Here is a 24,830-nt window from a genome sequence, read left to right on the forward strand (position 1 = left end):
ATTTCTTCATATTTCTGCCATGAACTTCAGAGCTGAAAACAAAAATCCCAATACAGCTCTTAGATCATGCTTTGCCGAAAGAGGCAGTGAAATAGGAATGCTGCAGAGTTCAGTTATATTAAACAAGACAGGAAGCACTGCCCAGGGATCATTCTTAACATTTTGCAACCAAGAGTAAGAGAGATAAACTAAACAGGACCAATCTAAAATCATGGAAAGCTCTTCAAAGGTGAATGCCCCATCTCAACTAAACTAATTTGTTGGCATCAATTTATTCCCTGCATTCAGACATGGACAATTGATTACACACAAGTAAAATTAAAAACTGCTCTTTTCGAAATTGGTTGTTCTACCTGCTGTTCCTTGTCTTTGTTGGAAATAATTTTTCCAGACTAACAGAATCAAGACTAATGAAGGGTCCCAAAGTCAAACAGCAATCTGTTCTTTCTGAGTTGAAAATGGATTGATCACTATGTATTTGCAGGAGCTTCTATTTCAATTGATAAAAGAGGTCTCATATCGGCAAGACATCATCAATTTCAATCTTGTCAAAATATTGTTCAACTTCATTTGTACCAAGTCACCCTCTGAGTCAAATCTGAGTTCATTCCTGTATATTAATCAACCTTTATAGAGTAATGACTTCTGAGATTGGTTAGCTCAGTGGCTTGACAGCTGGTTTGCAATGCAGAGTGATGCCAACAGCATGGGTTCAATTCCAGCACTGGCTGAGGTTCCTATGCAGGACCTTCCTTCTCATCCTCCCCCTTTGCCTGAGATTTGGTGACTCTCGGGTTAAACTACCACCAGTCATCTGTCTCTGATGAGAAAGCAACCTCTGATAAGACTATGGTGACTTTACCCTTACCTTTAACAATTACTTAGATGAAAACTGTGAGGATTTTCTTTAAGTAAGTATGAATCAATTTTAGCTTCAAAATATCTAAAACTTGACCATTCAACAAATCAGAAAGATTGTATTTTTCAAAAATTGAATGCATCTTTTTCATTTTCCTCACTGTCGCTGTTGTTTATTTATATAGTGGGCTCTTCTACTGCACTGACCTTGCGAGGCACTGTCATTGTAATCGGTTCACATTTCCGTTCATGTAACTTGAAAAACCTAGAAATAAACAAGTTTAATAAATCAGATACCATTAGCAAACCAAGAAGCTGCAATACAAAATGGGTTTTGTCACAACTGCTGTATTTTAGATGAATAATTGGGAGAGGGAAATGGAAAGGGTTCAGCTGAGTGTAAAAACTACAATGCTGAACTTCCAACTGTTCTGTGATGATTATGTAAACCTTTTGACTGTTCAAAACGTCTGTAGTTTTCCAAAATATCAAAACCTAAATTTTTCTATCATGTCCACATGATTTTCAATTAGGCAGGGTTGGAAGGTGAGCTGTATTCTTATAGTTGTGGGGTATTCTTGCGATTGGCACCAGAAACTGTGGGAATACGGAACTTGAACAAGGAAAAAGTTCAATGCTGCAGGTGCCAAACTCTAACTGAATTGATTTGAAATGTGCAACATAGAATACTGGCAATATTACGTGTACTGGAAGGTAAAGAAGAAACATGGTAATATACAGGTAGGAAAGTTTCAACCATTTCTTAACTATCTTCAATTCTTCTTGTAATTTATCAGGATGGTGCCCAGGAGTTGCACTTTATGCAATCCTACTTCTAGATATTTTCAAATCAACCTGTTCACAGATGTTACTGCACACCTCTGCAGCAGATGGAGCTTGAACCCGGACTACCTGGCCCAGAGGTAGGGATGCTACCATTGTGTTCCAAGAGGTTCCTACTTCCACCTCAGCCGTTACAATGTATATCAGGTGTTGGACTGTCTGATACAGAATCAATGCTTGCACTTTGGATTTTGCTTCCCATTCATTTTTGTTTTGCTTGTCTATTCTTTCACTTCTGCCTGTCCTGTTTGGGCAAACACTGATAAAGAGTTGAGCAGCCATTTGAGCAGATTCAAAGTTTATCAATATTTGTGTCCCCTTGTTTTGACAGTCCACTTAAGTGTTCCTTAATGCTTTCATCCATCAACTCACCATCTTCACTCACATTTAGGTTTCCCACAACTGCAAAAACATATACCTGAAGTTATGCAATATTACTTAGCTGACCTAGAACAGGGATAGAAACACACCCTTCCCAGTTCAGTCTCTTAAACGCAATCTGACTGAGACATGTCATTAGAGGGGCTTCAAGACTTTCTATGACTATTTTGGAGGAGTGGATTTAACAGATTCCTCAGTAGGACTGATAACAATAGTTTGTATTGTTATCATTACCTGTGAATTGCACCTTCACATTGCAGGATTTATAATTGTTGTGCCATTATTGCACTATGGTTGATATAAAATTTTTGCTCTTTATTAATAGCAGATGTACAGTCTTTGAAACCAACTACTGATGCCATTTATAATGTATTGTTCTCTTCTAAGATTTTGTCCTTTCTTTTCAACAATGCATCATGTACATGTGGTTGGGTGTGTGAATCTGCCTCCCAGACACTGTCACTGAGGGAAAACCATTACCCGAAGGGGTAGCAGGTAGATTTAACATTGCTATCCAAATATCTCAGGAAGTTGCTCTATATTTAGTGGTCATGGACTTTACAATGTAACAGTGCATTCAGCAAGACTATCTGATAGAGGGCATTGAGTAAAAAAGGTAATATGTTGAATATCCCAGCTTGGAAATGTTCTCTGGATCATTGTCAGGTATAATTTGGTAAAGTACACCAAACATAATGAATGCATCAACAGCCATTGCACTGGTTGCATCTTTGATTTGTCTGACAAAAGGAAATTTGGTGAAATAATCCATCACCAATATGTAGTAACGTTCTTGGACAGAATAAATATCAGTCACAATCTTACAACATAGCTCAGAAGGAATCTCATGTGGAAGGAGATTGTTAAGGATGGTGGAATTGACATGTTTCATACAACCTGACCAGTTGATCAATGTCCTTATTAATGCTGGCTCAGTACATGAATTCATGCACCAATCTCTTGCTTTCTGCACCCATGTGACCGACATCTATAAGGTCTAGCATATCATGCTACTGAATTACAATTTACTTGCCTTCAAAGATTACATTCTTAGAGAGTTTATTTCATCTCTGAATGACCAGAATGAATACTCTAATTTTAGTTTAGAATTGAAACCATAATAGAATTATAATAATCACATTTGGATTGTGTTTTATCATAGCTCAAACTTTCCAATGTGCCAGAAGCACTTGTGGAGTGGAATTAATTGGTTCCTAGAAAAGATGACATTTTGCAAACCACAGAAATTATATAAAATATGGCTACATTCTTGAAGAAGGTTTTTGAAGTGTGCTTTTCCATACAAATAGTTAGATTATCATCACACTAAGGATTTCCCTACTTACAACAATTTTCTTTCATTTGTTTGTGGGATGTGGACATTGCTGGCTGGCCAGCATTTATTGCCCTACTTGTCCTTGAGAAGGTAGTAGTGAGCTGCCTTCTGGAATCGCTGCAGTCTACCTGCTGTGGGTTGATCCACAATGCCCTTGGGGAGGGGATTCCAGGATTTTGACCCAGCGATAGTGAAAGCAATATAGTTCTAGATCAGGATAATGAGTAGCTTGGAGGGGAACTTGAAAGTGGTGGCATTCCCATGTGTCTGCTGCCCTTGTCCTTTGAGAAGGAAGTGGTCATGGGTTTGGAAGGTGCTGTCTGAGGATCTTTGGTGAATTTCTGCAGTGCATCTTGTAGATAGTACACACTGCTGCTATTGAGCATCGGTGGTGGAGGGAGTGGATGTTTGTGGATATGGTACGAATCAAGTGGGCTGCTTTGTCCTGGATGGTGTCAAGCTTCTTACTGTCATAGCATCATAGAGATGTACAGCATGGAAACAGGCCCTTCGCTCCAACTTGTCCATGCCGACCAGATATCCCACCCAATCTAGTCCCACCTGCCAGCATCCGGCCCATATCCCTCCAAACCCTTCCTATTCATAAACCCCATCCAAATGCCTTTTAAATGTTGCAGTTGTACTAGCCTCCGCCACTTCCTGTGGCAGCTCATTCCACACACACACACACACACACACACACACACACACACCACCCTCTGCGTGAAAAAGATGCCCCGAGGTCTGTTTTAGATCTATCCCCTCTCACCCTAAACCTATGCCCTCAAGTTCTGGACCCAGGGAAGCGACTTTGTCTATTTATCCTATCCATGCCCCTCATGATTTTATACATCCCTATAAGGTCACCCCTCAGCCTCCGACACTCCAGGGAAAACAGCCCCAGCCAATTCAACATCTCTCTCTAGCTCAAATCCTCCAACCATGGCAACATCCTTGTAAATCTTTTCTGAACCCTTTCAAGTTTAACAACATCCTTCTGATAGGAAGGAGATCAGATCTGCAAGCAGTATTCCAAAAGTGGCCTAACCAATGTCCTGTATAGCTGCAACATAGCCTCCCAAATCAGGTGTAACCTAGAACTCAGTGGGAAGCTAGGGAAGTGATTGCTGGGCCCCTTGCTGAGATAGTTGTATCATCGATAGCCACAGGTGAGGTGCCAGAAGACTGCAGCTTGGCTAATGTGGTACCACTGTTTAAGAAGGGTAGTAAGGACAAGCCAGGAACTATAGACCAGTGAGCCTGACGTTGATGGTAGGCAAGTTATTGGAGGGAATCCTGAGGGACAGGATGTACATAGAAAGGCAAGGACTGATTAGGGATGGTCAACATGGCTTTGTGCGTGGGAAATCATGTCTCACAAACTTGATTGAGCTCTTTGAAGAAGTAACAAAGAGGTTGATGAGGGCAGGGCAGTAGATGTGATCTATATGGACTTCAGTAAGGCATTCAACAAGGTTCCCCCTGGGAGACTGATTAGCAAGGTTAGATCTCAGGGAATACAGGGATAACTAGCAATTTGGATACAGAACTGGCTCAAAGGTAGAAGACAGAGGGTGGTGGTGGAGAGTTGTTTTTCAGACTGGAGGCCTGTGACCAGTAGAGTGCCACAAGGATCAGTGCTGGGACAACTACTTTTCATAATTTATATAAATGATTTGGATGTGAGCATGAGCGGTAGCGTTAGTAAGTTTGCAGATGACACCAAAATTGGAGATGTAGTGGACAGTGAAGAAGGTTACCTCAGATTACAATGGGATCTTGATGAGACAGGCCAATGGGCTGAGAAATGGCAGATAGAGTTTAATTTGGATAAATGCGAGGTGCTGCATTTTGGGAAAGCAAATGTTAGCAGGACTTATACACTTAATGGTAATGTCCTAGGGAGTGTGGCTGAATAAAGAGACCTTGAAGTGCAGATTCATAGCTCCTTGAAGGTAGATTTGCAGATAGATAGGAGAGTGAGGAAGGCGTTTGGGTCTTGAGCATTGTTGGAGCCGCACTCATCCAGGCAAGTGGCGAGTATTCCATCACACTCCTAACTTGAGCCTTATAAATGATTGACAGGCTGAGGGAGTCAGGAGGTGAATTAGTCACCACAGTATTCCTAGTCTCTGACCTGTTCTCAAAACCACTGTGTTTATGTGGTGAGTCCAGTTTAGTATCTGGTCAATGGTAAGCCCCAGGATGTTGACAGTGTGGGATTCAGTGATGGTAATACCATTGAACGTCAAGATTGTCTCTTATTAGTGATGGTCATAACTTGGCATTTGTGTGGCACGAATGTTACAGCCTGGTTATTGTCCAGATCTTGTTACATTTGAGCACAGAGTGCTTCAGTATCTGAGGAATCATGAACGGTGCTGAACATTGTGCAATAATCAGCTACCAACCTCATTTCTGACCTGACAGTGGAGGGAAGGTCATTGATGAAGCAGCTGAAAATGGTTGTGTCTAGGCCACTACTCTGACGAACTCCTGCAGAGATGTCCTGGAGCTGAGATAGCTGACATCTACCTACCATAACCATCTTCCAATGTGTCAGGTATGACTCCAACCACTGGACAGCTTACTCCAATACCCACAGATTCCAGTTTTGCTGGGTTCCTTGATGCTGCACTTGGTTGGATGCAGCCTTGATGTCAAGGGTTGTCACTCTCACCTCACCTCTGGAATTCAGCACTTTTGTGCATGTTTGAACCATTGTTATGCAGGTTAGCACTTTAATGTATACCTTGTGGGTCAGCCACCACTAGCATTAGAAGATTCTATGTTGATCACAGCTTCTTTAAGATCATCATACAAAGTCCCTCACCTCTCCTTGAATAAGCATTGCCTAAGAGACATATCTGGTCAAGCTTGATGTTCAATCTAAATGATAAGCAGTCTTTCCATGTCACATAATTCAACCCAGATTATCTCTACATAATCAAACTGCAGACAAAGGAGTTGTTAACCTTTCAAATTATTTCAGTTTATCAGTGTTTTTAATAATTGTTCTCACCATTGTCACTGGCTAGTCAGGAGTTCTATCTGGTGCACATTTATCTGTTTTGAAATGTTTAATAATATCAAGTTTCACTTGAAGTGCAACTTGTTTTTGTTGACTTTTCTCAGCAGAAAGCAATTCATAACCACAGGGTTTCTTTTGGTTCATTATGAATGAACTTAATGGATAAAATTAATGAAAAATGCCACAATACTTCAAAACAACATGGACAGTGATGAGTGGCATTTATTTTGTGCAGATCACAAAACAGCACAGTTCATCCTGTCATCATGCATCCAAGCTAGTGTGTTATTCTACTGATTGCAGACCACTGAAGACAATGCATCCAGTTATAATCTGGCTAACTTGCCTCTAAGTCCATTATTAAACAAACACTGACCACTCACCTTGCAATTTCACATCTGCTGACATCCAGGCCTCTCTTTGTCATGAAACCCATTCCCCTCTGTGGCTCCTTACTGCTGAATGTGCTAATGTAATGAACATATGGAGCTTCTTCTGTGATTTCAAAATATCGAATACTGCTATCACCCTGTGCACAAAAAGAAATCAGTCTTCAAAAAGGAAGTTAGAAAACTGGACCAAACTAAACAAGAATCTTACTTTTCCCAAATATGTGAAGTGGTTTTGTTGTGGCAAACTTCACCATCTAATGAACATCCCAAGACTTAGTGCAGAATGAGAGCACAATAGAAAAAAAATTCACTGTTAACTTTTCCTTGACTGCCAGTAGATCCAGACTGGAAGCAAGAAGAGTCGTGAGTTCATGGAATGCCCTGCCAGTAGCAGTGGTGGACTCTCCCTCTTTATGGGCATTGGATAGGCATATGGAGGATAGTGGGCTAGTGTAGGTTAGGTGGGCTCGGATCGGCGCAACATCGAGGGCCAAAGGGCCTGTACTGCGCTGTATTTTTCTATGTTCTATAGAACTGTTTGCTTTAGTTAAAACCTTAGTGGATCTTTTCTCTTGTTAACAGTAAAGTGTATCTATCGCAACCACACCATAACCTTAATGACAAAGCACTGCATATCAACGTAAGAAAGTACAAACATTGTTTATTAAAATGAGACATGAGGAAGAAAATGAAAATAATATGAGGAATTGAGTTGTAAGTGGGAATGTTGGATCACAATTTTGAGATCAATTTAAAGCATGGTTGGTTGCTGTGATGAAGAAACTAGGTTCTTCTGGATGGCTGAGGCAAGATCAGTCATCATTATTTATATTTATGGAAACTCTTGCTATCTAATACTATGAATCAATTCTGATATACAATATTAAACAATATATATGGTGAAAGGAACATGAAATTATTAACAGAACAAAAATAAATGCTGGTCTACAGAATAACAACTTGACATGGTTGTAAAGATCCATCAGCATGCCCATTAGAATAATAGAGTGGAATACAAGGAGGTAACAGCACTCGAGGAGGATTTACAAAACTTTAACTTGTTTCAGGGCCACTTCCGTTGTGGGAATATCCTACACGGGCAACATGTTAATGGATAGCAAATCATTAGGCTAATTCAGAAATGTTACCAAAAAATATTTATTATGAAGGCAACTGCTTTTTTGAAAAGAAGTACTTTTGCAAGGTTATAGAGAGAACTAGCACTTTCAAACAGCAGTAATCTGAAGTATGGCTGTAACACACCTTTGGAAAGGACTCAGTTTTTTTTAGACAATAAATCAGCTTGAAATGCCATGACTGTTCTTACCTACATATATTTATCTTTCCTTTAACACAACAGTGATTACGTTTTTTAAAACACTGTCCTCAGCTGGCCCCCAATTTGATCATGATATCTACAGAGGGTTGTGAGTTTTTGCCATAGGTCTTCATCTGATTGAATAAGGCAATACACAACTCTCATCTTTGGGCACATGGAGTAATCGCTTCACAAGGCAGTGGGATCCAAAGTCCGGGATTTGCTTCCTTCTCTGCCAATACTCTGCCTCACCATTAAGACATGGTGATTGGTAGCTGTTGGACAAGTTATTGTTATTGGATATTGGACACATGTCTGAATGGCTGAAAAAAACTGTCCCCTGCATCGAATCCTGTTTTCTCAAATTCCAAATGATCAATATTTTAGAGGAGGATGAAGAAAATGTTTCAAAGACAATCTGAAACTTTCCTTCAAACATGACAGTACTAATGCTAATGACTAGGAGGAGCTTGAGACAACTTCAACAAAACTTCATTGATATTAAAGCACTTTGGTCTGTCCCATGGTCATCAACAGGTGCAGAGATGTAAATTTTTTTTTACGGCAACATCTTCACACTGGGCAAGATTTCACAAACAGCTACGAGAGGGATAATCACCTAATCTGTTTGATGGATTGTTTATAACAAGCTGTTAAAATGAACTATAACCATATCAATTAACTCTCACCTTTCCACAGAGATACACTATATTGGAGTCTGGATCATAAAATGGCAGAAGTACTCCATTACTGGTGTCCATTTCCTGAAGTGCTATTGGTTCATCAAAGTTTTTCTACAGGGAGGAAGTGGAGGAAATACAGTAAATTTTAAACTCTGTCCAAGCTGATTGCCCCACTGCTACATGCAACATGTTAGTGAGATAAACTGTTCTCAACACAACAAGCAATGTGGATCAGGAGGGGCACTGTGGGCAACACTTTTGTGCTACTTAGTGGATACAACAACCTTTTCTACATCTGATAGTGTAAAGAAATAATTTGTCATGATTTTGACACAGCGCACAGGTACAAGCAAGTTAGAAGGCTGCCATCATGAGGGTTCACTGTAATTATGGTCTTACTTGGAAGCAGCTTCTCCTCATCACCTACAGTAATCCGGTGTAGGGAATTATTTGGAATTGAAGCTGGACCTGGCTCCAGGGCTATCGGCCTTATGTCATGGTGAGGGTTGGTGTTATGCCATGCACATTCCTATTGCAGAGCTTTTCTTTGTTATTGGTTCGCAGGGTGTGCATGTTGCTGGCCAGGCCAGCATTTCTTGCCCATCCCTAATTGCCCAGAGGGCAGCTGAGAGTCGACCACATTGTTGTGGGTCTGGAATGACAATGTAGACCAGATCAAATAAAGGATGGGAGGCTTTCTTCCCTAAAGGACATGAGCTTCACCCACCATGAGCCCAATTTCAATCAGAGGGTAACTACTCCCTGTCACTTTCTCATTCATTAAAATAAATTGGGATGGGATAAGATGAGACAGTCTTGGCAGGTGAGGTGCTACACCAGGAAATTCAGTGTTTACACACTGAGGAGCTCAGCTGCAGGGCCTGAAAAACCTCTCACTTGGTTTTGTCGAGCACAGTCACTAACTGATGCAATCAAGTGGAGGGAATTCCATTGGGTTTAAGAGGCTAGCAGGCTAGTTTCAAGCTGGATTTATCAGGCTTAATCACCTCCTTCACTTCAGTGTCATTCTTTTGTTTTCTTCAACTTACTGGGCTATTCACTGACAGATGGCTTCCTGACCTCTTCTCCCAGAATGCCATGAATTGCCAACTGCCACCTTCCTCTGTAGTTGTAACTAGATCGTGGCAGCTTTTATCCATCCATTACACACATCTCCCATTTTCCTTCCCCTCTCACTGTGAGGTTCTCTGGTAAATGCCTCCTTATTTAAGATAGTTCAAAGTGGATCAAGATTTGAATGGAGATCCCTTGACAATGGCAATTAGCATATGTGCGCTAACAGTGCACTGTATTGATAGCGCTAATACCATGCTTTACATCATATTGTGTTCTGAGCTCTTTCATGTCAAGTGTTTCAATTTCTTTAAAAAAAAAGGATAGTCTTTCAAAGAATGTTAGTCACGATGGGAAATAACTGAGTAACTTGACAGGAAACCACTTGGTATAGCGGAGAGCGAGCCCTCTTGGGGAGAGCCCAGCTTGGAGCATCTGGAGGCCTATAACTTGAGAAAGGACTGCTATGATTGACATTTTAATTTCTTTATTTCTCTTCTTTTATACTAAGAAGACTGTAGTTTTTAACTTTTTAATATTTTTCTACTTCTACGACTAAGATTTTGTCTGAGGAAGGGTCACCGGGCTCCAAACATTAACTCTGATTTCTCTCCACGGATGCTGCCAGACCTGCTGAGCTTTTCCAGCAATTTCTGTTTTTATTTATACCATCCGCAGTTTGTTCCTTTAATATTTTGTACCTAGGTATTTTGTACCCGAGGTAGTGCCAAGTGTGGTGACATTGTACACTTTTCACTGTACTGCTATACCCAATACATGAATATACATGACAATAAAACTTAAATCTAAATGTGATCAAACTGCTTGCCTCATCAGTTGGATAAGTGTTTCCTAAACCTTACATAAAGCAGCTTTGAACTTAATTTCTTATTTCTGAAGTGACACAGAAATGTCAGGGGGTCAGACAAATCTCCTACCAGCACCTTACACTGGACACCATCAACTAGGAGTTGCATGGAATTGAAGGTTGGAGCTCAGATCTGATGATCACTCTCCATCTTAGTGAGAGGCATAGGGGGTGGTGAGGAGTGGGAGGGAAGGGGTGGCGGTGATGGTTGGGGGTAGTAGGGGTGAGGAGCACTCACTCCCTCTCTCAAGGTGATTAGCAATTCAGGGGCTGGAGAACACCAAAAGTCCAATTCTGTAAGACTGCATGCCAACCACTGAATCATTAATATGTTTTGAAAACAAAACATGTCAATAATCTGGCTGCTTTCTTTAGTTTGCAACTGACTGCACTCACACATGGTTTAGGTGAAACAATGAATTTTGACACTTTTTGTTAGAGGCCACATTGTGTCACTTTACTATCATGCCTGTGTGCTTGTTTCCCCTTTTTGAGAAAAGCACATGCATGCAATCCACACTTCACTCTAGAGACCAGGCCTGTGCATCATCCATATAGCAGCAAGTCGCCATGAATAATATCTGATTATCATCTCAATCAGCATAGTCCATCAGAAGTGATTTATTTGTTCATATGGTTAGAAGCAAAAAGGAATGTGTGCTCTGATCTAAGAATGCTTCTGGGTTATCCCACACTTTTAATTTCTTTGAAAGACTGGCTAACGGAAATAATATCAAACACCATGTTTATGAGAACCCTGTACTGGCAAATGACTGTTCACTGGGGGAAAGAGAGATGAAGCAGTACTTTTGGTCTTAAAGCCTATGGGACCGCATTATATGAAATGATGCCAATCAAATTGCAGGAAGCAGCAACCATAGGAGAGAGCACTGGACTGGAACAGATTAACACCATTTTAGTTATAGCTTATTCCAGCAATGTTAATGAGTGGCAGTGTGCAAACCTTCTATTTAATTTGACGACACAAAGCGGTCCCAAATTAGCACTAAGTTACGTTAATTTGGCAGACGCTTTCCAGTGCGGTGTACCACAATTCAAGGGCCCTTGTTGCACAGCGACAGTGTCCATGCCTATAAGCCAGGAGGTCTGGGTTCAAATCTGGACCTGCATAACAATATTGATCTGCTCTCGAGTTTAGAGCTCTGCAGGTTCTGTATAGTCAAGGTGACAATTTTAATATAAATAGCTACAGTCAGCAGATGTTTCAGGAAAAAGGTACATTACGGCAGCACACGAGCACTAATCAGCTGTTCTTACAGCCAACACAACTTTACCAAATTTGTCTCTATTTTCTTTTGATGAATATCCTGCAATGTTACCATTTTTAGTGGATTAGTTGGCCTATTTGCATTCCTGAATATACTAGAAAGGTACATCGATTATCCCACTGTGCCTTCCGGTTCTAAGTTTTCTTTTATCTACTCCATACTATATTAACCGACCACACAAACCAACATTTTCCGAGCTACCATCAATTCTGGGAAAGGGTTGCTCAATGCAAAATATTAACTCTGATTCCTATCCACAGATGCTGCCAGACTTGCTGAACTTTTCTGGCAATTTCTGTTTTTGTTTCTGATTTACAGCATCTGCAGTTCTTTAGGTTTTTATATCAAACCAAGATTTGGTTGAAATAAGAAAGACAATGTATGGCTATAGGTGTTTAATCAATATCATTTCTCAATATTTTCCATCATATATGTCCACATCTGTCCTTTTTTGCTGCTTGCCTTAAAGATTGCCTATTGTGAACAGATGTATTTATTAGTAATCCTACTAGTAAGAGGTTGCTAATGGATGATGCGCATTGGCCTGGACCCTTTGCAGTAATTGAATACTACCGGGTCCCATAGCCCCAATTCCCTCTGACTCATTCGGGTGAATCCTGTGGTAAAGATGTTGCCCTCCCGTGTAAAAACTGCCCTCATCGGCCTCATGCCTTCATGGGGGGCCAGTTTCTCCTGAGGAAGAAAGTGATAATTAAAACAACAAGAGAACAACGGTAAACAATTTGGAGAAGCTTCACTTCAGACAGAAGTCAAAGGATTCATTTTCAATCCTGAAACCTTCCAGAAGTCTGAAGCAAATATTCCCATTGTGAGACATAAAGCCCTAGAACTCCTCCTCCTGGCCAACAATAAGAATACCAGCTCACGTTTTGATACCAGTCCAATATGTTTCGGGGGAAGTGTTTCTCTGCATTGGTTATCATTGTGGATTAGTTAGCCAGTTTGTATTGCTTTTTCCATGAGGAGGAATTCTGGTTGAGGTAGAAACAGTCCTTAGCAAGGTGTCCAGCTGGCACAGAACACAGAACTCTTACAGCATTGTGAGCAAAATTATCTGGTCTGATAACAAATTATTCAATTTGTTTCTTTAACGGTACAGCCCAGTTTTGAGGAGCCTGTCAAAATAAATGCTGAATACAATCAAACTTGTATCAGAGGCCACGGGTTAAGGCGAAGGAAGAAACACTCTCAGTAACAATTCCACCGATAAGAAGCATGACCTACAGAACACGTCTGGAATGAGTAACTACTTAGTCGTTACGTATGGCAGAGATTTATTGTTTTCAAGAGATTGATGCAAATGTCCTATTGGCAACCTCCACCACTGGGAGGTGGGGAATCGGTTGAGTGGGGGATGAGTGGAGAAAAGAGATCAGGAATTCTGCAGAGGTCACATAGTGGATCAGCAAAGGCAAAAATGGGAAGGATTAAACCAACCAAAGCCACACCCTGGTCTATCAGAAACCAGAATGTTTGTGCTATTTCACCAACAAATGCACAATGCCAAGTGTCCTTCTTAGGGGTGAAATTAAAAGTAAATGAGGGATTCCACTCAGAAATTTGATCATATTCAGCTCCATTTATTGCCCATTGATTGTTTCAATGTGTTTGGCTTTGTCCGTTGCTTGTGTTGTGTACCAGGCTGTTGCCAGCAATCCCTCCCCTCCCCAACACTGACCAGCCAACGATAAAAGACCTCCTACCGGGTCCCAGAGTGCCAGCTGCCGTTCACTCATCTTGCTGAATCCCGTGGTGAAGATTTTACCGTTGGACATAAAGATGGCCCTCATTGGGCGAGCACCTTCGTGTGCTTTATTCTTTTCCTTAGTTTGTTGGTTAGAAGAGAGCAGCACGAGCAAAACACATTCCGGAGGAAACAAAAACAAACATGCAGTCACAGCAACACAACATGCATAATGTCAATCCTGAAGGCACTCATTTTACAGAATATCTCATCACTCCTTCGCCCAGATTAACCTTCTGCAAAATATGTTCAATTAACATGCGGAAGTAGCTACAGCACCTGCTAAAGATGGACTCAACTTGGATTTTTGCTTCTTAAAATCTGAACCCTGAAGCATCGTAGAGTGTCCCAAGTTGTGTCAGTATAAAAGACACAGCTCATACCCTGCTGTATTGATTGCCTGGTTAAGTACATCCTAGATACAACTTTTACAAATACGGGGCACATCAATAATCCTGAGCAACATTTCTGTTTCTGCCTGTTTCCCTGACATCATCAAGGGAACTTGTTTCAATCATGCTTTAAATAATTTTTTAAAATGGATAAAGAAACAAAACAAATCACTTGCTCAGTGATTGTAGAAATACCTGACATGTGGCTTTAACATGAGCGATCTCTTAGGAAGGAGTCCTTATTTGTTAAGGATGCGAAAGTTACTTAGTACAATGCGATGAGTTTAAAGAAGTTCAGCCGTGTCAATGGCATATAGCATGGAAACAGACCCTTTGTCCCAACTCATCTGTGCAAACCAAGTTCTCAATAGTCCATTTGCTTGCATTTGGCCCATATCCCTTTCCTATTCATGCAACTGTCCAAATGCCTTTTAAATATTGTAATTGTATCCACCTCTACCAGTAGAACAGTACTGGAATACTAAGGCATTACACCAATCAGAAGTAGGATACAGGCTCAGCATTTGCCACAGTGTCTTCTGCTGGATCAGGCAAAGTTGAATAAAGAGTTCTTAACCAGGTTGCAATTGCATCTCTCCTAATAGCTTCTCACTAGCAGGCAGTCATGTGGGAAGAACTGAAGCCTGGGCATTCTCCCCTTTCCCATCTACATGGGATGCTTACATTTGAAGAATGAGTGATCCAAAATAAAAACTAATGAGACCAACATTCACTGAATTAAATTGGCAGATAATGCTGGGAGACATTTCAAAGGTGTGAGAACAAAGCCTTCATGAACAAACACTAATAAGCCAAGACATGTTTCCTAAATCCTTAGCAAGAGAAACATTGGGTTTTTGCATTCTCGGAAAATATCTACTTGAGGATAACCCAAGGGAGGTTTCGGTCGTCACACTCGAGTTGTCCCTCATGGGGATCATAGAGAATTGGGTGGAAACCAGTGCTGCTGAATCCCATTCATTCAAAGTAAGATTCAGGGTTTTATGAGTTTTAACCTTATTTGTGTAGGATGCTAAAGTTTCTCAGTACAATGCGATGAGTTTAAAGAAGTTCAGCCATGACAAGACTTCAGTTTATCCCGAGAGAAAGAGTGTGTGTGTGTGTGTGTGTGTAAGATGGATAGAAAGCCATACAGAACTTAAGCAAGGCTTCTTGATAAGGGAAATTAGGCATCCTGAATTAGACTGGTGTAATCCCGAAGACAGCTCAGAAGGAGAGTAGTTGGCAAGTTGCCATCATATATCTCCGAGCAGGTCAACTGACAACATTGCTTTATTATTTCTCAATAAAGATCAGGTTTTTACAAATTATTGACCTTACTTGATCAAGGTAAAGGATGAAACAGTGCTGTTTTTTCCACATGTAGGCCCTGACAGACTTCATTGGCAAAGCACAGCAGTTCAGGCAGCATCCAAGGAGCAGGAAAATTGACACTTCGGGCAAAAGGCCTCTATTCCTGATGAAGGGCTTTTGCCCAAAATGTCAATTTTCCTGCTCCTCGGATGCTGCCTGACCTGCTGTGCTTTTCCAGCACCGCTCTATTCCAGAACCTGGTTTTCAGCATCTGCAGTCATTGTTTTTACTTAGACTTCATTGACAGGCGATGCAATGAAGAGAGAATTTTTCTATGAGACCCTCATGATTAACAAAAACAAAACCTGACATGGATTGAAACACTTTAGAGACAGTAGAACTATGTGAAGCAACTGGTTTTGCAGTTATCGAGAGAACCATTTATTCTCAGCATCATCATCAATGATTTTGTATCATGGATTAATCCAGCAATACTGATTGCCTACCATTTAAATGATTTGAGTGGTATTTCATAAAAAAAGACTTATAATTTTGTTTTATCAGTCACGGTTCATAGTTTTGGGTTCAAGTTGCACTCCAGGATTTGAGAACTGAGGGAGTGGGGGGAATGTCAAAACTGCTATCTTTCAGGTGAGTTATTAAACCGAGAACCTTTCATTCCTTACAGAACAACATTAAAAATCCCAATGGCATTATTTCAAAGATGTGCAAGGGAGAGTCCTGGCCAAAATTTATTCCCAAACAGTATCTCACAAACGGTGTATTTAGTGATCACTTTGCTGTTTATCCAAGTTTGCCGTGTACAAATTTGTTGCTGCATTTTGTTTTTATACAACAACAGAGGCAAGAATGATGTGAAAAGCATTTTAAGACATCACATAGAGTTATAAAGATATACAGCACGGAAACAGACCCATCAGTGCAATTCCTCCATGCCAACCAGATATCCTAAATTAATCCAGTCCCGTTTGCATCTTTTGGCCCTTATCCGTCTAAATCTTTCCTACTCATATACCCATCCAGGTCCCTTTTAAATGTTATAATTGTACCAGTCTCCACAACCTCCTCTAGCAGCGCATTCCATTCTTGCGTGGAAAAGGTACCTGTCAGACCCCTCTTAAATCTTTCCTCCCTCACCTTAAGCCTATGCCCTCTAGTTTTGAACTCCCCTATCTCGGGAAAGAAAGACCTTGGCTATTCATGTTATCTGTGCTCCTCTTGATTTTATCAATCTCTAAAAGGTTCCTCAGCCTCTGACGCTTCAGGTGAAATAGCCTCAGCCTATTCAGCCTCTCCCTATTGCTCAAAGCTTTCAATCCCAGCAACATCCTTGTTAATCTTTTCTGCACTGTTTCAAGTTTAGCAACATCTTTCCTATAGCAGGGAGATCAGAACTGAATGCAGTATTCCAAAAGTGGTCTTGCATAGCCACAGAATTTACTTACAATATATAAATAGGCCATTCAGCCTAACTTGCCTATGCCATATGCCTCCCCCCACCCACTCTATTTTCTTTCATCTTATCATTATCCTTCAACTCTTTTCTCCCTTAAATCCAGCTACAAACTCTGCAATTTAGTGTTATGTCATGAATATGCCTCATCTTTAATCTTCAAATGCACAATCTTTCTCAGGGTGTAAATTATACGGAACTAGCAAATTTCTTGGCAAAATAATGATTTAATTTTCGCTAGTGAGCTAATTACTGAAAATTGGCACCATCTCTAAAGATAACTTTTATCACTAGTATTCAGAACAGCATGAATGGAAGCTTTGAGGACAAAAATCCAAATATGTGTAAGTCCATGCAGGGTGTGCCCCATGTCCTCAGCTAAGTACCTGACTCCATGCCTGATGATATTTGCTCACCCACACAAAGGAAAATATATCGCCTGTAAATGTTTAAGAGGAATACAGTCCTCCTCTTCTCTCAGATTCCAAATATAATAGGGGGTGGGTGGGTGGTAAGAATACTTCCAGTCACAACATGTGACAACATTGCCAACACATTCTGTTCATGAGAATCCACAATCTCACAGGAAATACCAGAGGCCAATGATGATATACCACCAATGTCACTGCCCAGAGAATCCGGAAGAGTTCTTAATCAAGTGCTTTTCTGATATTTTACAAATGATTAAACTAATCTGTACCACCTGGAAAAAAAATGATCAGCTTCTGAACTAAAGTCATAAAAGAATCACATTTTAAGTCCAAATATTATATTTAGATGTGAGCATTTGTGCCTCAAACTGTAAATGTTCACCCACGCAAACACCCTATGTTATCTCATTAGTAGCTCAAACAATGAAATACCAGTATTTGATATTATCTAAGAGCATCATCACTGAATGAAGGACTGTTGTACATGTGGTTTCTCAGTGTCTTAGTTGTCTTTTCTCCCTCTCAAGTGTCAGCTTGTTTAATGCTCAAAACTCCAGGTCAGGCAGTTGAGGCTTCAAGCCCTGCTCTTCAACTTGAACATTCAACTTGGTTTGAAATAGAGTCATAGTACAGCATGAAAACAGATTCTTCAGTCCAACTCATCCATGCCGACCAGATATCCCAACCCAATCTACCACCTGCCAGCACCGGCCCATGTCCCTCCAAACCCTTCCTATTCATATACCCATCCAAATGCCTTTTAAATGCTGCAATTGTACCAGCCTCCATCACTTCCTCTGACAGCTCATTCCATACAAGTACCACCCTCTGTGTGAAAATGTTGCCCCTTAGGTCTCTTTTATATCTTTTCTCTCTCACCCTAAACCTAGCACTCTAGTTCTGGACTCCCCCACCTCAGGGAAAAGACTTTGTCTATTTATCCTATCCATGCCCCTCATGATTTTGTAAACATCTGTAAGGTCCATGGAAAACAGCCCCAGCCTGTTCAGCTTCTCCCTGTAGCTCAAATCCTCCAACCCTGGCAACATCCTTATAAATCTTTTCTGAATTCTTTCAAGTTTCACAACATCTTTTTGATAGGAAGGAGACCAGAATTGCATGCAATATTCCAACAGTGGCCCAACTAATGTCCTGTACAGCCGCAACATGACCTCCCAACCCTGTACTCAATACTCTGACCAATAAAAGAAAGCATACCAAACACTTTCTTCACTATCCTATCTACCTGTGACTCCACTTTCAAGGAGTTATGAACCTGCACTCCAAGATCTCTTTGTTCAGCAGCACTCCCTTGGACCTTACCATTAAGTGTCTTAGTCCTGCTAAGATTTGCTTTCCTAAAATGCAGTACCTCGCATTTATCTGAATTAAACTCCATCTGCCACTTCTCAGCCCATTAGCCCTTCTGGTCAAGATCCTGTTGTAATTAGAGGTAACCTTCTTCACTGTCCACTACACCTCCAATTTTGGTGTCATCTGCAAACTTACTAACTGTACCTCTTATGCTCACATCCAAATCATTTATGTAAATGACAAAAAGTAGAGGGCCCAGCACTGATGCTTGTGGCACTCCACTGGTCACAGGCCTCCAGTCTGAAAAACAGCCCTCCACCATTGAGCCAGTTCTGTATCCAACAATCTCCCTGTATTCCGTGAGATCTAACTTTGCTCACTAGTCTTCTATGGGGAACTTGTCGAACACCTTACTGAAGTTCACATAGATCACATCTACTACTCTGCCCTCATCAATCCTCTTCTACCTTTGAGCCAGTTCTGTATCCAAATGGCTAGTTCTCCTTGTATTCCATGAGATTTAACCTTAGTAACCAGTCTCCCATGGGGAACCTTCTCGAACGCCTTACTGAAGTACATATAGATTATGTCCACTGCTCTGCCCTCATCAATCCTTTTCATTACTTCTTCAAAAAGCTCAATCAAGTTTGTGAGGCATGATTTCCCACATACAAAGCCATGTTGACTATCCCTAATCAATCCTTGCCTTTCCAAATACATGTACATCCTGTCCCTCAGGATTCCCTCCAACAACTTGCCCATGACCACCATCAGTCTCACTAGTCTATAGTTCCCTGGCTTGTCCTTATCACCCTTCTTAAAAAGTAGTGCCACGTTAGGCAACCTTCAGTCTTCCAGCATCTCACCTGTGATTATCGATGATACAAATATCTCAGCAAGAGGCCCGGCAATCACTTCTCTAGCTCCCCACAGAGTTTTAGGGTACACCTGATCAGGTCCTGGGGATTTATCCACCTTTATGCATTTCAAGACATCCAGCACTTCCTCCTCTGTAATATGGACATTTTGCAAGGTGTCACCACCTATTTCCCTATATTCTATATCTTCCATATCCTTTTCCACAGTAAATACTGATGCAAAATACTCGTTTAGTATCTCCCCCGTTTTCTGCAACTCTATACAAAAGCTGCCTTGCTGATCTTTCAGGGGCCGATTTCTCTCCCTAGTTACCCTTTTGTCCTTAATGTATTTGTAAAAACCCTTTGGATTCTCCTGAATTCTATTTGCCAAAGTTATCTCTTGTCCCCTTTCTACCCTCCTGATTTCCCTCTTAAATACACTCCTACTGCCTTTATACTCTTCTAAGGATTCACTCGATCTATCCTGTCTGTACCTGACATATGCTTCCTTCTTTCTCAAAACCAAACCCTCAATTTCTTTAGTCATCCAGCATTCCCTATACCTACCAGCCTTTCACCCTGACAGGAATGTACTTTCTCTGGATTCTCGTTATCTCATTCATAACAATGGGGAGTGTTGCATTGTCAAATGCTATGCTTTGGATAAAATGCTAAAGTAAGTCCTTTCATCTGCCCATGTGGATCTAAAGGATCTGCTTAGGTCAGAAAAGACAGGACAGACTTAGGCCATTCGAGGCATTGAGTCTGCTCTGCCGTTTGATCATAGTTAATCTGTTTCTCAATCCCATTCTCCCTGGCACTGTTCAAGGGAGAATATAGAATACTCCAATGTTGATTGTCCTTTAATACCTCAACCAACATCTTTTGGCACATAAAGTGCCATTTGTGCCTCCTGATCAATAGTGACTGCATTTCAAATGTTTGGCTTGCTTTGGAAGTGTTTCGGAATGTGCTGAGGGCAAGGCAAGTCATTAAGTTAATGCAGGCTTTTCTTCCATCGCCAAAAATATAAATAACTTAGCTCCACTCCCCACAGATTTCTTTGTAAACATTAAAATTTAAAACTTAAATAATGCATGCCATTTAATCTGCTATCAATACCCAACACCAAGAAAATGCAGATCAGCCTCATCATAATTAGATTAGATTCCCTACAGAGTGGAAGCAGGCCCTTCGGCCCAAATACTCCACACTGACACTCCAAAGGCCCATTCCCCCTAACTAATGCACCTAACTCTACGGGTAATTTAGCATGACCAATTCACCTAACCTCCACATCTTAGGATTGTGACATAATGATCGCAATGGTGGTGCCAAATTGTTGAATTCTGAGGAATGTCAATGGGATGCACATCACGCTACATCAGAAATCAAAACATTTTTGACTAGAAATCTGCAGGTTTGCTTGCAGGAACTATTCAATGGCCCTTAACCAACACCATAGCCACAGGTACAGCAGCCTGGCTTGTAACTGGATATTTCCAATCTGCTCAATAGCAAAGCAGACTTCAACTGAAACTTGTAGATTGGAAAGCCTGGTCTTCAACAGACCCATACGGCTGTGAGCTTCAAAGCGCACTTAAACTTCTCTTCTTTTCCCAGGACTGCTTCAATACACTGACTGAGAGTTTTACATGGTCATACTAAATTGGGTTGATCCTGGATCTCACGTGGGCTGCTGTACAGCCCTTGATCAGCATTTCTCTTCAGCAGCATCTTTCAGATTAGGATTAAAACAGAGAGTAATCAAATCCATTGCTCTGACATATTATTACATTCCAAGCGTCCAATTACTTCACATAATTCAGCTGGACTGAAGATTCACATAGAGATTTATGTGACACTCTCCACTGGGGACAAAACCAGCCAGTTCAATCTCTCAAGTCTTATCTGCCTTCATTTAACTGTTTTGTCATTGCATCAAGCAATTTCCCAGTATTAGTTCAATGTTCTGTACTAGCTTCAAGTGGTTATCTGAAGGCTGCAGGACCTTTGCTCAATAATGACAATGCCTTTTCCAATTAGGACATCACAGTTCATTATAGCATTGGTGGGCTTGCCAAATGAGGCATTTAATATGGATTTGAGTAAAGGCTCAATAGATGCAATCAAATACTGGAACTTCATATTTCATGCAGCACCCGCATGTCCCAAGCCAGTGGAAAACCTTACAGCAACGATGCGCTGCTCCCTCGGATCAATGACGCGCACTTTCTTGTCCTTGCAGGTGGTGCAGATGAGGCTGCCATTGCGGTTCCAGCAGACATTGTAAATCAGGTCAGTGTGTAGGTCATCGAGAGTTATCAGGGGCTCCCCAGTCCCCACATTCCAAATAATGATCATATTATCACTGCCTGCAACAGACACAACCAGGTAAAGTAAAAGATCAGTACACAGCATCGGCTTGTGAAACACCAAATCTTTAAAACAAAATAAATTGCTTGTGTGTTAATTTCATCTGTTGTCTCCTCTCAATTCTTAAGCAAACTGATTCCTTAGAAAACAGGAATTTTTAAAGGTACTGCAACACCATTTGCATCCTGATCCCCTTTGTTTCAAAAGCACATCAGAGCCCAGTTACTGGCTACAAGAAACAGTCAGGGCCTATAGATTTGCTGTAGAGCAGCAGCAAAATGTGCCAGAGAATTAGATATATTTGAAGACAGCTGTAGCTATTAAGATAATGGTTGGGAAACAGCACTCAACATAAGAGTCAATACACAATGATTGTAAAATTCGTGATACGATTTGAAAGAGCTGGAATAAACATGGAAATGCATGAAGGTGATCGATGAAATGGCAGTGTATTTCAAATATAAGTTAAGCAAGTGAAAACAAAAGACTAAAATACCGTTCATTCTGCAAAAGAGTCACATCAGACTCAAAATGTTAATTCTGTTTTTTTCCACCGCTGGTGCTGCCAGACTGGCTGAGTTTCTCCAGTATTTTCTCTTTTATTTCACATTTCCAGCATCCGCAATATTTTGCTTTGGTGAGGCTCTAATTTATGAGTGTGCGGTATGAGTGCGTCAGATGAAATCTTCCCCTACTTACAAAGATGTGTCTCAATTCACACAATGGCAGATGGAGTTAACCGTAACTGTATATTTGACTTGCACAGAAATCAGGACCAGTTTGGCATGTTTGGTGCCATGGTTACTGATTATGATTTGACATGCCAACTCAAGTTAAAGGAGGCAAGGCTGGCAGGAAAGAGGGGAAATCATCTGTAACTTTCCTTAGCTGATTTTTTTTATAAGCTGTGGACAAGGAGCACTTTCAAAACCCAGGATGTAAACACACACAGTATTGTAACTTTGCGCGTTAATTCAATCCTAAACCAACTGGTGAACTACTTTTCTTGATATTGATATGGTTTATGTACAGAATCCAGCGTTACATATACTTGTTTCCTGTCTGACGTCTTGTGTCCCGGCAGTCTTGCTTTTTAATTGCGTAGGGTATTTAATTAAACAGCATCCTTCATCTGTTTATGTTAACAATATAATTAACATACTATCAATACTGATACAAGTGTAACCCTGTCATTTGCAAGGCTCATGTTCCTGCAAAACCAAACCACCTGTCAAAATTGCAAACATGAGCATTTTTATCAATAGGAGTCAATTAGGTTAGTTCCAGCCATACTGTCTAAATGACTATTTCTCCCCACCAAAAAAAGTGGGCCTGCAGAGTCCATTCCCTCGTCACTAGGTGGTGCTCCGTCTGGAGGACAGCATCCATTCTTTTTCGCTGCATTTTGGCAGTTTTGTTTCTTTCTTTTGGACATCTTCTGTTGGCTAACACAGTAATATATTCATATGACTTAAAAACATGGTAAAGTTAATGTTTGAGGCACAACAGGCAATCGGGAACACGATTTTGCTTGGATAAACAAGTTCATGAAAGAGAAAGTGATGAATAGTGAGACTTTACTTCAACAACTGACTGCATGGCGATGGGTGGCACTAGTAGAGATAGCTATGACTATTTGCCTGCAGTTTCAGCATATACTCAGTTTACATGAAGTGCACAGCCGGAAGAAAGATGCAATCTTAAAAGAGGACAAACCTAGTTAGTGCTTTCAAATGTATGGGCTTTTCTGCATTTTGTCTCAAGTTGTAGGGTGATACAGCATGGAAACAGGCCGTTTGACCCAACGTGGCCATGCTGACCAGGTTTCCTAAACTGATCGAGTCCCATTTGCCTGTGTTTGGCCCATATCCTCTGAACTTTCTTATCCACGTACCTGTCCAAATATCTTTTAAATGTTTTAACTGTACTTGCCTCTACCACTTCTCTGGCTGCTGTTTTCGTCCACACACCTCTCTCTGTGTGAAAAAGTTGTCCCTCAAGCAGAAATATAAAAACACATGAATAGGCAGCTCAGCCCTTGAGCACACTCTGCCATTCAACGAGATTGTTGCAGATATTTAATCTAACTCCAAACATCTGCTTTTTCGGCATATCCCTCAATATTTCTGGCTAACACAAATTTGTATATAACACTTACAGTTGCAATTGCATCAACTGCAATTTTGCAGAAAAGTTTTAAACTTTTAGATTCCTTCGTCACTTAAGTGACTACTTCTGAAAGGTCGAATAACAATTCTTAGCTGGATAGATTGTTCAATTTATCACTAAAACTAGACTAAACATAGATTTGAATCTGTAAAAGGGATTCTGTTGTAAACGTAGGATTTGAATAGCAAAGTTGGGGGTACTTTTATATATTTCCTCAAAGTACGTTTCTTCCTAGATTTGAATCCGGTCTAATGTGTCCCAGCAGCTGTCAGGGGAGCAAAGAAAAACCCCCTGCAGCTCCTTGTCCCAGTCTGTTTGGATGTCAGTTGCTGGATGTAACAGGTGGAGCTCACAAACAGCAGTGGTCTCAAAGGAGCACAATCATGAAAGGACACTGTTTCCAACCCAAATCAGGTTTATGTCAGAATACATCTGCCACTTACTCCTGAGTACTGGCATTGGCAAAGCACTCCTTTCCTCTTGGCTCTTCTTCTTATCATAGTTCTCAATCCATTTTCACACAGCTGACAGAGCTTTAGAGAAGCCCAAGGGAGTGTTTGTTGAAGTGGTTCATACTTCATTCCCTGTCTACCTTTTTTTCTGACCATGTCTTGCACTTGAAGGATAGAAAATTTTTAGTGGCAGTAAACGCATTGCCCTAA

The 24,830-nt window shown here is 40.8% G+C and overlaps 1 protein-coding gene across 2 annotated transcripts in view; it reads right to left on the reverse strand.

Annotated features, from left to right (window-relative positions):
* LOC132830295 (coronin-6-like) overlaps window positions 1-24,830 on the reverse strand; it is a 241,913-nt gene that overhangs the window by 5,867 nt on the left and 211,216 nt on the right. The window contains exons 5-9 of one of the 2 annotated variants that reach the window (XM_060847872.1): window positions 21,817-21,998; window positions 13,798-13,917; window positions 8,849-8,953; window positions 6,833-6,978; window positions 1,066-1,123 (exon numbers count right to left, since the gene is read on the reverse strand). In XM_060847872.1, the coding sequence (XP_060703855.1) occupies window positions 1,066-1,123; window positions 6,833-6,978; window positions 8,849-8,953; window positions 13,798-13,917; window positions 21,817-21,998 (611 nt within the window). Of the gene's footprint in view, window positions 1-1,065; window positions 1,124-6,832; window positions 6,979-8,848; window positions 8,954-12,646; window positions 12,767-13,797; window positions 13,918-21,816; window positions 21,999-24,830 lie in introns of both variants that reach the window. The other variant, XM_060847871.1, reaches the window with a different exon arrangement.

This window comes from Hemiscyllium ocellatum, chromosome 31 (assembly GCF_020745735.1).
Source record: "Hemiscyllium ocellatum isolate sHemOce1 chromosome 31, sHemOce1.pat.X.cur, whole genome shotgun sequence".
Lineage (NCBI taxonomy): Eukaryota > Metazoa > Chordata > Chondrichthyes > Orectolobiformes > Hemiscylliidae > Hemiscyllium > Hemiscyllium ocellatum.